Source organism: Mauremys reevesii, linkage group 3, assembly GCF_016161935.1.
Source record: "Mauremys reevesii isolate NIE-2019 linkage group 3, ASM1616193v1, whole genome shotgun sequence".
NCBI lineage: Eukaryota > Metazoa > Chordata > Testudines > Geoemydidae > Mauremys > Mauremys reevesii.
The window spans coordinates 82,286,130-82,299,383 of record NC_052625.1 but is presented as its reverse complement, the minus strand read 5'-3'; the positions used below and the strand labels follow the sequence as shown (position 1 = coordinate 82,299,383).

At 44.9% G+C, this 13,254-nt stretch overlaps 1 protein-coding gene across 3 annotated transcripts in view; it reads right to left on the bottom strand.

Moving 5' to 3' along the window:
• The window catches only part of GALNT2 (polypeptide N-acetylgalactosaminyltransferase 2), a 165,887-nt gene extending 152,794 nt beyond the window's left edge, over positions 1-13,093 (bottom strand). Inside the window, exon 1 of one of the 3 annotated variants that reach the window (XM_039530759.1) lies at positions 12,976-13,093. In XM_039530759.1, the coding sequence (XP_039386693.1) occupies positions 12,976-13,035 (60 nt within the window). In that variant the 5' untranslated portion in view covers positions 13,036-13,093. Of the gene's footprint in view, positions 1-12,772; positions 12,900-12,975 lie in introns of those variants that run through there. The other 2 variants (XM_039530760.1, XM_039530761.1) reach the window with 2 other exon arrangements.
• Positions 13,094-13,254: the final 161 nt, after the last annotated feature.

The following is a 13,254-nucleotide window of genomic DNA, read 5'->3' as shown; positions in this document are numbered from 1 at the left end:
AAAAAAACCCACCCTCTGAGCAGCATAACCTATGTTGGCAGGAGAAGCTCTATCGCCAACATAGCACTATGCCCACAAGTGCTTATGTAGGTATCATTTATGTCACTCAGAGGGTGGAATATTCACATCTCTGAGCGGCACAAGTTTTGCCCACATAGGCAATAGTGTAGATATAGCCTATGAATGTCCTTCCTCATCACATTGTTCAAAACACTGCGATGACGGCTAGCGAGGGATTTCCAGTCACTTGAAATTGATATGAGAGATTATCCTGTGGATTTGTATTACTTTTTTGGGCAAGAGTATGGAACTCAAGAACAAGCTGCAGTAATACAGAGCTGTACAACTTGTGTTGGATAAATAATTGAGGGCTATGGATAAACAGGTGAACACCAGCTGGCTAAGTCTGGAATTAACTGTAACACATACTGCACAGCAGAATCTTGGATTTGGAAGCTACTAGGTTTCAGCAGCCATTTCAGCTATTCACTTCCAAAGACTGCCAACACACATGTAAGACCTGGTGTCTGACCTAATATAATCATAAGCCATGCTGTACTGGAACAAGTCGCTGTTGAGCCATCTAGCTTGGTTTCCTAGCTCTGGCTGTGGCCAGTATGTGATGAGTCACAGGAAGTTGAAAAATCCCCCAAAATACATGAAGTCAATTGGGCATTGCTATATGCTAGGGGGAGGAGGGAATTCCTTCCTGATGCCACCAGCTGATCAATCCAATCCAATCACTGTGTATAACCATCCATTGAAAAGAGAGCGGAACGTCTGACTTGTGCTAGTCATTTACAGTCTGATGTAGCTTTGGAAATGTTTTTCTCCTCTGGATTCTTCAGGGATTTAAAGATTTACAGTTCTGGTTAGAAAAGGAATGCAATTTCAATATCAGATTAATTTTATGCCCACGGCAGCCAGAAGTAGAAATAAGCATTCTGGCAAATGTATAGAGGACATTGGATGATTGCCAACAGAACAGAAGACGACACGGGAATGAGAAAAGAAATACTATATTCCAGTGTAGGTCTGAGATAATGATGATGAGTAATCTATTACAGATTATTTCTGCTTGTTTTAAACCATACAGACCTTCCAGGAATAATGTATGTTTAATATCAAACCACTTCAAATCACTCCACTGCAGTACTCCATTTGCTTCACACTAATAAACAAGACAAATATGGGGTAGCCTGTTCCATCAGACTCTGCTGTAATAAACATGGGGAGGTTGGGTTTTTCTGCCCACTGTGGGGAGCAGGATCATGTGCGGCTGGCTGAGTGGGAATGAAGGAGACTCTCTTGAGGCCTAGACTGTCCCCAGGAAAAGCATGTCCTCCAGTTTCAGACACCAAAGCACCCCCCAAAAGAGCAGCTACTTTCTCCGTTTGAGACACTGAAGCCTCCCATAAAAAGCAGCTTATCCTATTTTAAGACAATAAGTTATCCCACAGAGAGTAATTCCCCACAGTCTGGGACACTGAGTTCTCTCACAAGCAGCAGCTCCCCCTAATGTGAGACACCAAACTTCCCCCCAAAGCAGCTCCTCCACTGTCAGACTCTGGCCCCTCTCCCTACACACAGAGCGGTTCTCCCCCGTTTTTTCAAACACCCACAGCAGGTAGCTACAGTCAAGTGCTGGCAGCGTCACAAACATTTAATTTCTTCAGACCAACTGACTTTAACTACAGGTTCTGGTTGTAAAATCCCTTCTTCAGCAAAACTGGATGTCTTGAGGGACTGATATGGAATACAGAGGTTCCCTGGCTCTCCCTCTGCTTAGTAATTACCAGAAATTGTTACTATTTAACACTTTGACAGCAACTGGTACTTGGTTGCTTATCCATAAGAAAAACTGTACTGAGACTATTCTATTTCTTTTGCTAACATGCTGTCATTAAATTGGTAAGATTCCAGAGCCTCCTCACTCTGCGTTCCACAAGCAAAAAGGCAATAAGTACAGATTAAATTTAAAGTATTTTTATAGTTTGGAAACTTACTATTTCTAAGCATTTTTTTTATTTGTGCAAGTCCCACTTATGGTCACATGAAAATATTGACAGAATCCAACATTTCTTGGATTATTTTTTTACTAAGGTGCCTTTTGTGGTTTACTGATAGTAAATTTACTTACAGAAATATGTGGAATAAGCTGGTGGGCTCAGTCCAGTTACTACAGTGAACAAATGCCCAGATTATAATAACCAGCATAGCAGTTGGCACGTATGTGAGATAGTCTGCATAACTCATTTGTGGTTTCACCCACTGAGTGTGACTATATATATGGAGTACACAGACTAGCAAAGAAAGAAAACTACAGTATATATGTGTGTGCTGCGATTTTCAAAGCCAAGTAGGAAATTTAGCCACACAACTCATGTTAATTGAAAATTTAAAGATATATATATACACACACACACAAAACACCCACATCCAAATGTATGTATGTATATAAACATACAGACATATATGCACACATATGAATAAGAAAAGCCTCTGCAGTTACACTGCTATAGCAGTTTTTTATTCCTGTAAATGAATGATGCACTTCTAGTCAATATATTCATCCTGTACAATTGTGCCTCTGCCCAGAACCTTTCTTTTCACTGTGAGGTAAATAATGACTCACTTCCCATGATGCAATATCAGATTTTGGGTGGCTGACATATACGGTTGCCAATTGTCTAACCACATGAACCCGAACGCCCTAGCCCTGCCCTTTCCCCGAGGCCACACCCCTGCCCCACCCCTTCTCTGAGGCCGAGCCCACTCCATCCCCTCTCCCTCCATTGTTCACTCTCCCCCACCTTCACTCACTTTCACAGGGCTGGGGCAGGGGGTTAGGCTGCAGGCTCTGGGCTGGGGCCAAGGGGTTCAGAGTGTGGAGGGATCTCCGGGCTGAGCCTGGGGAAGGGGGTTGGGGTGCAGGAGAGGGTGTGGGGTGCAAGCTCTGGGAGGGAGTTTGAGTGCTAGAGGGGGCTCAGGGCTGGGGCAGGGGGTTGGGGTGTGGGATGCAGGCTCCACCCAGGAGGCGCTTACCTTGGGTGGTTCCCGGTCAACGGCGCAGCAGGGCTAAGTCAGGCTCCCTGCCTGCCCTGGCCCCATGCCGCTTCCAGAAGCGGCTGCCATGTCTGACCCGTGGGGGCGGGGCAGGGGGCTCCGCACGCTGCCTGTGCCCACAAGCACTGTTCCCACAGCTCCCACTGGCCGCAGTTCCCAGCCTATGGGAACAGCAGAATTGGCACATGGGGCGCAGGAAACACACGGAGACCCTTTCCCGCCCCCAGGGGCTACAGGGACGTGCCGGCCACTTTCAGGAGCAGCACAGGACCAGGGCAGGCAGGGAGCCTGCTTTAGCCCCCTGTGCCGCCAGACTTTTAGCACCTAAAATCTCCTGGTTTGGCTTCAGTAGCCTCCAGGAGATAGGGCCTGATTCCAGGAGACTCCTGGCAAAACCAGGAGGGTTAGCAATCCTACTGACACGGAATTATGTCAAGAGGGACTTGGCCAGGACATAGCTGATAGAAAAATATGGTGTATGTGCATTGCTGATTTCTTTGTTTGGCAGAGAGGTGAAACTACTGAAATGAAGGAATTGCCAGGGTTCCTTTTCTTCTGCCAAATACTGAGCGTATTGTCCCCTCTGCTGAGACATATGGTAGGATGAAAATAATGTACATGTGAGTTAAATCTGGCCGGTTAGCATGGAAGGGGAGGATCAGAGTCTACTCAGGATGGTGGAAGTTTCTAAGTGCAACTACTGTGCAGCTGGGGCTCTGTGTGTTTTGGAGGCTTCTCCAGCTGACAATAGGAGCAGATGCGGAGGTGGTTGCTATATATGGCCCTGTCCATTCTGCAATTCATGGATTTTTCAGTGGAAATCCCTTCACAAGGTAGTGCAGCTCACAGCCACAGCAGCTTCTGTATGTCTTCTTTTCCATACTGCATGCCCCATAGAGAGGAGGGTAATAGACTGCCATGACTAAGGTTCAGATTTTGTCAGGATTATTTTTAGTAAAAGTCAGGGACAGGTCACGGGCAAATAAAAATTCACGGAAGTCCGTGACCTGTCCCTGACTTTTACTAAAAATAACGATGACAAAATGGGGCTGAGGTGGGGATTAGAGCCTGAGTCCTGCTGCAGGGGAAAAGTGGGGTTGGGGGGAGGCCAGCACCTGCTGCCGCTGCAATTGGCAGCTCTGTGGCTTGGAGCTCCGGATTTCTGCCACCCATGGCAGCTGAGAGCTATGGGGGCCCCTGCCACCCACAGCAGGTGGGAGCTCCAAATCTGGTGGTGGGGAGCTGCAGGGTCACCCCACTGCCCGCGATAGCTCGGAGCTCTGGGTCCCCCCACTGTTCGTGGCAGCTGAGAGCTGTGGGGGTCCCCAGATGCCTGTGGCAGCTTGGGGCTCTAGGCCCCCTGCCACCTGACAGCTCCAGCCTCACTGCCATGGGGCTGAAATGGAAAATGTCACAGAGGTCTCTGGAAGTCATAGAATCCGTGACTTCCACCACCTCCATGACATAATCTTATCCTTAGCCATGACCTGCCGTGAGTGGCAGCTGGGCTCCAGCGTGATACCGTGCTGCAAGGGAGGGGAGGCACCAAAGAACTGCATGTAGGGACTGGCTCTGTTTAGGTATCCCTGAGATCTGCTGATTATCAATGCAGTTGGAGGGCTCTGCAGGCAGCTGCACTGCAGCCCCCCAAACCCCTCTCTCTGGAGAAAACAATGCATCAGAAACACCGCACAAGCATTCCCGCATCACAGGTTTTTTTCCATGATATAGAATGACAGAGCTCACTGTGATTCAGTTCCCCTGGATCCAATTAATCATTTTCATAATTAAAAACATATGTTCAACTTGAAAGCACAGCCAGAGAGTTAGGCAACTCAACATGGAAGTGCATTGTTGCCTAATTCTAATAATACTGATTAAAACTGATCTTACAGCCCTTGCACAGAAAACACTCCCACCAAAATCAAGGCCAGCATTTGCATTTAGCACATTCCATCCTGGATCACAAAGCACCTCAACAAACATTAACTGAGCCCGATAAAATCCCTGTGGGTAAAGTCTCATCCCTATTTCAAACCAAAGGCAAACAGAGATATAGTGATGTTAATTTTTTGGCTTTAATATTTTGTTACTGACCCTCCTTGCTTGTCTTTCTGAATCTGAACTGGAATTCCCCTCTTTTCCACTGTCTCCTCCTGTAGAGTTGATGGACCAACTTCAGCCCCTAAGTTTACACTATGCCCATTATTTTCAAGGGGGTTGCGCAGGTACAATCTCAGGGCAGAATTTGACTCAGTAGCCATAACACAGTGAAGCATTTTAAAAATCTCCTCCACACTAGTTCATGAATTATCTACTTTAAAAACATTTTGGTCAGGTAGTGTCTCCCTGTAATTCTGTAGCAAAAGGGCAGCTAACTTTACAGTGCTTGTTTAGTAATAGATTGCTCCTTTCCTTTGAACAGTCACATTACAGAAGTACACATTACCCACATCTCGTTATCTCAGACACCACATTTGGAGCTAAGGTTCTTTCCTGAGTTGTCTGAATAGAGACCCATCTTTTCTACAGAAGACTTTGGGGCTTCTGAAAACAAAATAGCCCGGACAAGATGTAAGAATTATAGCCAATGATGTTGCTATTTCATCGTTGTAACTAAGGTTCATGCCAATGTTTCCACTGTAAAGCCCATTTTACAAGAGTTTATATGACCCTGCCATTAAAATGGATTCCAAGTAGAAACTGGCTAAACAAATTCTCAACACAGAAGTGAATGCAGGGCCAAATCTTGAAGTCCTTACTTAGGCATAACTCCTGCTGGCTCAGAGTCCAACCTTCACCCATTGAAACAATAAGATTTTTGCCATTGACTTCAATAGGTGCACGACTGAGCCCTTGTTGGAAGATTTCCCCTGAGGAAGGTGGAATAAAAATAGAGTTGGGACTTCAGGATTTTTTTTCTTTTTCCTTTTCACAAAATTTGAGGAAAATCACTTTAGTTGTTTCTAATTCCAAGAAAACAGATAAATCTGTTTGGAGACATGTTTTGCAATCTTCTTAAAGGAAAGAAAAAGCCTGCTCTACTAATAGCCATTCAGAAGGTGCATGTTGACTAATATAAGCTGGCTAGCATATATGCATATATTAATAATATGTATTAGCCAGACCACATATATCTTAGTATGTATTAAGCACAAATATTATAGCAATTATATAGCCTAAATTGGCCTATGATTTTTATATGGCCCTGCTCACTTATGCTAAGTATCCCGTAACCCCTTGCATTCACTGAAGTAAGTTTTGGCTTGAGCAAATAGGGAAGCTGTCAAGATCAGGACAGATGAGTGCTTTACCATAGCAACAGAAAGGGAGTTACTCTCCCAGTAGTGTAGTGTAATGTCCCAAAGGAAGAGGACAAGATGTATGATTGTACTACTCTACTATGAACCTAGGAGATGGCGTCATGCCCTTTAGTACTTGAAATGCATGTGTTCAAAACAAAGAGATAAGGGGTACACCACAGTACTAGAAAAACAAGGTAGAACGTTGATTGCTTAAAACTAGTTTCAGATGACATACACAGTACCTTTTACTTGTAAACTGGTAGGGTGTAAAAAGATGGCTTTAGGGATATAACTTTGGGAGCACACTTTCTGCATAAGGTAAATGTAACATCGCTGCACGAGATGGCTTCCCAGAGACTGGTATTGTATAGAACATTTGTTGGGTTGTTGCAATAAACCTGACTGATGCTGGTTATTTGGTCTCTTGAGTATGTTTCATAACAAATCAAAGTGTGGTCAAGCAATTGACTATATACTTTATCAACAGGTAAGATCATGGCCTGACCTACTGGGCTCAGTCAGCGCTGTAAGCAGTGCTAGCAGGAGTCACCCTGCACACCACAGCAGTAAGAGAGAGTGGTTATGCCGGTTCCCTGTGTGGGTGCACCAGGGGAGGAAGCACACTCTGCATTCTCTCTCCCCTCTAACACAGAGGAAATCCTAATTTAACTCACTGCTGACTAGAGCCATACTGGTATTTTTCATTAGTAAATTTCCCTTGGAAAATATAGGGCCAAGTCCTCAAATGGTGTAAATCAGTGTAGCTCTATTGAAATCAATGGAGCTGTGCCACTTTACACCAGCTGGGGATCTGGCACATGCAGTACTAGCTAAGTGCTTGGTATTATTATTGTATAAACAAATTGCAAAGTCCTGGGAAGGGCTCAAGGAAATGAAATTCCAGACAATTTACTCAACTTTTTCCAACATTCCTTTCTAACGGTTATGTCAAATATTACTGTACATGTTTATGTTCACACTGTCTGGGTCTGTCTACCCAGTGCTCAGCAAGCATTTGATGGCAAACAAGGACTGTGATGAGTTGCCATAATGCTAGGACCTTATTATACTTAGAAAATGTAATACAGAATGGCTCCTACTACATTATGGAGTCTGTATTACCAACAAAAGAAAAAGTAATTAAAATGGTCAAAATGAACGAGTAAAGTATGTTCGATGGGTTGGCTTTACCTCCTTATTGTCTGTATACATTTACATGCTAATTTGCCAAATTCAGTTGTTTGCAATGGATCTCCCCATTATGAATGAGAACAAGCCAGGTTGTTTGGGTTTTTTTAGTTATAGGAAAGAAACATGATTCAATTTGGGGAAAAGGCCTGATGGAGATCCAATGGAAGTCAATGAATATTTTTCTATTGACTTCAATAACAGTGAAATAGACAGGGAAAGAGACACCCTGCTATTTCATTGGGTTTACTGAAGAGTCAGTTCAGAACCACAACTCGTCCCCTCAGACAACTAGAAAGGGACACTGCACTGTTTCCATCCAACTGCCAGACTGAATCCTTCTCCCACTTCCATTCCTTCAAGCTTGTGCAGCATGGCTCTGTGCTGGGAAAGGGCAGATACCAGACACAGAGGCTGTAAAGATTGCTGTGACTAACTTTTCCTTAGACAATCAACTGTAAAGTTTTCTATATCCTTCCCCAACCAGGACCTTTCCAAATCTTGCTGACCAATCCACACAGCTCCAGAACCATTGCTGCCTGACTGCTGGCTGGCTGAGAATTGCACAGACACTGGGACATGCTGATTTTTTCCTTTATAAAGAGTTTGAAAAAATAGCTTGAGAAGCCAACTGCATACTTGTGGGTCATCAGAAATCAATAAAAATGATTGATTTAGAACTCTGTCTGGCTTGAGGCCCATTTTGAGGTGGAGCAGAGTTGAGGCTGGATGGGGGTGGAGGGAATGTTGGAGGAGTTCAGTAGGGGGATGAAGCATCACTGCAGTTCAAAGACCCAGAGACACAGCAATGCATGGCATAGCGTCCAAGGAGGAAAAGTCGGCATGGTTCTTCAGATGCTCTTTATACTAAAATCAGGAATGTAGCAGTAGAGTAGGAGGGCACATCAGTGGGGAGGGCAGGGGTCCATTGTAATGTAACCATTCTGGCTCCTGACACAGCTCAGGGTCCTCCTCAGTTGTATCACGGGAGGTTTCTTCAAGCTGGCCCTCTGAGCATGCAGAACCACATGCTCCAAGTCTTCTGGGGTGTCCCACGGACCCTACTTCCTCCTCACCCTGGTCCTCATCAGCGCCCTCATGGACAATGAGGTAGGTGGGGCCAAGGAGGGGAGGGGATAGCTCAGTGATTTGAGCATTGGCCTGCTAAACCTAGGGTTGTGAGTTCAATCCTTGAGGGGGCCACTTAGGGATCTGGGGCAAAAATTAGTACTTGGTCCTGCTAGTAAAGGCAGGGGGCTGGACTCAATGACCTTTCAAGATCCCTTCCAGTTCTAGGAGATTGGTATATCTCCCATTATTATTACTAGGGACTCTTGACAGCACCCAATGCAGCTCTTAGAAGGGATATATACAATGAACCCTCCAAGACTGAATGTTAGAGTCTGGCTTTCCTGTACGAGAGCCTCAAGTGCTTCATGCTTTCCCAGCACTGGGACAGAGCCCACTCAACACTCACCTGCTCCAGCCTCTGTGAAACTTCTGGGTACAGGTGAATGTTCCCGCTGCTCCAGCTGAATATCTGAGGACGCTGTACTTCCCCCCACACACACATTGATCAGCATCCAAGTATCCCCAGTGGACAAAAACGCTGCTCTGAGCAGTGGATCCATTTTCATCTGTAAGAGGTGCAGCAGAATGTTGCTCTGCTGTGGTCAGTCAGTGCCGCATTGCTTCTACCAGTGTGCAGGGGGACAGGGACAGGGACCATGTCAGGATCAGGAAAAAAGTAATTCAGTGTGTTGTGGGAACAGGGAGTGGAGGACTAATGAAACTCAAGGCCTGGTACACACCCTGTACCCTCGTTTGCTCTGCAAACTGGCACAGGAACAGGCTTGTGCCACAACCTGGACTACCCCAAATTCACACCCCTGAAAGACAAAGCTATACTGACCTAACCCCCAGTGTAGACAGCACTAGATCCATGGGAGAACTCTTTCATCGGCCTAGCTACCATCTCCTGGGGAGGTGGACTAATTACAGCGATGGGAGAACCCCTCCCATTGCTATAGTGAGTGTCTCCACTGAAGTGCTACGGCGGCGCAGCTGCACAGCTGTAGCATTTTAAGTGTAGCCATAGCCTCAGGCATGTACTTACCCACACACCCCGCAGGTGTGCTAGCTTACTCGCCCTCTACTTACCTTCGGGCACGTGCTTTTGGGGTTTAACTATGGCCAACAGGAGGATTATGGCACAACCAGTGTATGGACATGTGAACAGTCAGTAGTGTAGATGTACCCACAGGCAACTCTGAAAGGACAATATTCAAACCATAGTGCAATCACCAGTACAAGCATTTTTTTACATCCTCTTGATCTGTTGTTCCAATAAGTCAGCCTGCTCCTGATCCCACTGAAGCCATTAGTAAAATTCCCCACTGACTTCAATGCATTTATGCTCTTGGGTGGCTTTCTTTGCTGACTGGGTCTACACCTGTCCTCTCTCATGTATGCGCCCAAGCTGTTCATTCTTTGATCCAAAGCTGATGGTACTTTACTACATCTGCAGGGAGCCTGTTCTAAATTACAAGTTTCAGAGCCTGATGGTTTCAAAGTTAAAGACAGATTACAGGTTGCAATCTGCAAAGCTCCCTATTTGGATTCATTCCAGATGGACTCATCTTCAAGCAATCCCAGATTAACGTGGCATTCAATTTGGTGAGCGCAGCAGCCAAAAGACATATGGGGGTGGGGGGCGGGAGTCAGAGAGGGGAGTTTGTTCTCCCCCTCAGGAATCCTCTACATCATTCTCAGAGCCTGGAGGATGCCCCCAGTTTACACTCCCTCTGTTTTGCAATCCCATCCTCCAGGCCTGCACCTGCATTTCAACTACTGTTCTAATGTTTAATGGAGGACTGGAGCCAGTTGATGCCTCTCCTTAAATGGGCTGGAATGAATCATTGCTGAATGATGTAAGACCATGTGGGATGGATAATGTCTAAACTTGACCTGGACTGATCAACAATGTAGGTCCTCAAACTACTTGTGAAGGTGTGAGACACTGGAGAACAGTCCTCTGAGGATGTCTTTCTGACACTGGGCCTGGATCATTCAATTCATTCAATCCTGGCCAAATGCAATTATGAAGAACTTCCCTCTCCAATACTAGGAGCCCAATTTTCAAATTACAGAACCTAAATTATGGTGCACATCCTGTGTTTGGGCATTAATATCGGCACGTGGGTGCCCAGAGCAGATATTTGAACATGCAGAATTAGTGTCAGTTAAGATGTATAAATGTGGAATGGGATGCCCTCGTTTCCTCTTCTTCAACATTTATCCAGTGATACTGTAAGTTAGGTGCCTATTGTGCCTGACCCAGAGAGGTGCTCACTGCCCACAATTCCCACTGGACTCAATTGCTCAGCACCACAGCTCAGGAGTAGGCCCATTGTGGGTTTTGTTAAAAAATGGGGATATATCTCGTGTAAGTTTCTGATGCTGGTGCCAAGGAGCCTTTTGGATGAAATTATTTCTCTTCTTCAACACCCTTGTGGTTTGCGACTTTTTCTTTTTATCTCGCCCCGTTTGTATTGGTTTGATTTCTTTATGCCTCTTGTGCGACTCTTTGTTCCGGGCTGCAATGAATGAGCAACAAGTGTGGATGATGAATTATGGATTGAAAGAAAAGGCTAAGCTAGTTTGGAATCACTCCTCAGTGAATCTCAAAGGGCACTGGAATCTCCAAAAGGTCTGAGTTTAAACTATGAATCTGGGTTGGAATATTTTTATGTAAAAAAATAAAAAGTAATTCTAGTGCAACTCAGTTCACTGGTGTTTTTTTCTCACCTGCTTCCTCAGAGCTAGTTCTGGAACCCTCATGCACATTGATTAGTACTTACCTAAGTCATCCTATTGAATTCAATGGGGCAACTCACATGCGTGTTTTAAAACCAGAGCCAAGCACATGCCGTGTTACTTTAACCAAATGCCTTTCTTAATACTCCTTCTTCTGGCTGGCAACCACCAGGTTAGTGAAAAATAAATAGCAAATTTTTGGTGCCTAAATTCCAGTATTCAAAAACTATTAGTAAAGACAAGTGTGGGAGGCTAGAAGGAAGAATAAAGATGCATTCTAATTCCACTGAAATCTATTGAGCTACAAACATTTTCTGAGGGATGGAGTGGGAGAATGCTAATGCTTTTCTAAAACTTAAGAACCCTCTGAAGCAGAGAGAAGGAACAAGTACAATGACATCTGTCTTCAGTGACCACTCAAGAGACCAACAAAAATTGGTTGATTAATTAATAGGGTGGGTGGGACGGCCTAGTGGATAAAGCACTGGACTGGGTTCTATTCTGAGCTATGCTACTACTAGATGAGCATAGCTTGGGTGAGCTTGAACAAGCCACCTTGTTGCCCTGTGCCTCAGTTTCCCCATTTGTAAAATGAAAATAATTATTACCTCTTTTGTAAAACGCTTTGAGCTCTACAGTTGAAAAATGCTATATAAGAGCTAAGTATTCATTAATTATTATTATTACAGATGGAGCAGAATTGTACTCCGTATGTTTGGGGTAACTTTTGGTCAGTGCCTTAAAACAGGAGATGATCTGATATTTATTTGTTTTGATTTATAAAGTAACAATAATAGCCTCCAATTCCATGCTCTGAGCTCTCATGCAGGGATCACTGTATATGTCGGTGACACTGGCAGCACATGCATCCAATGCCAGGGAACCAAATTCTGTTCTAATCATAGAAGTGTTCTAATCTACACTCCACTATCTAGTCTAGCAACTAGACTGCAGTTCCTCATTGCATGAAATGATTAACACACCAACAGCGCTAAAAGGGTCACATGCTTTTCTAGGCGCATACAATGTAAAGCCATTAGACCCATTTAAAAAGCTTCCAAAGTCTTTGCTTGTTAGCAGCTAGATCACAATCGCAGCTGAACTGGAAAAGACCCCAGACTCTCCCCACTGACCAAGAGTTTGCCAAACTAAGGGCTATCCTGTCTATGGAAAAAATATCACCCGTCAGAAAAAGCAATAAAAACACAAAGAGCATCTGGAAACCATTTACCAATTACGTTCAGATACTTTCAACAAACAGGCAGATGCACTGCAAATCTTAGTGGCATTTGAGCCAAACAAATAAGGGGTCGAACAAAATCTTAATGCCATTTGTGTTATAATTATTGCTAGGTAGCTCCAAAGGGTTATTTTATAGACTATGAACTTTACGTTACCAGCTCCGTGTTCTCTCCCTTAGGAGTCTTCAAACAACAGAACAGGACAACAAGAAAGAGAGTGTTGGCAGCCAGCCATGTTTCTCCCACCCTTTCTCCTCTAGTTCTATTACTGCATAAAATGGCTCTGCTCACACTAGCAAGGTACCACTCAGTGTGAGTAAAGAGTGGCAACATCTGGACCAGAGTCAGCATTAAATTACCTCAGCTAAGGTGCCACAGGGCTTTGGGGAGGGGACGGAGCTGCTGCAGAGATCAGCCATTTTCAGCCCCGCACTGGCTTGATTCCTTACATGCACTGGCCGGGGAGTTTCCAGAGGGCTGGGGTGAAAAGGAAACTATGCTGCAGAGGCAGTGCTTTCCTCTTCCTCCAGAATTGCCAGGTTTTCATCCTCTGCACCTGCCCAGGAGGAGGGGTGAGACAGATCTAAATTGCTCCGATACCCTCTTGTGCTTGGGTGAGTCCAAAGTGCCTTGATTTT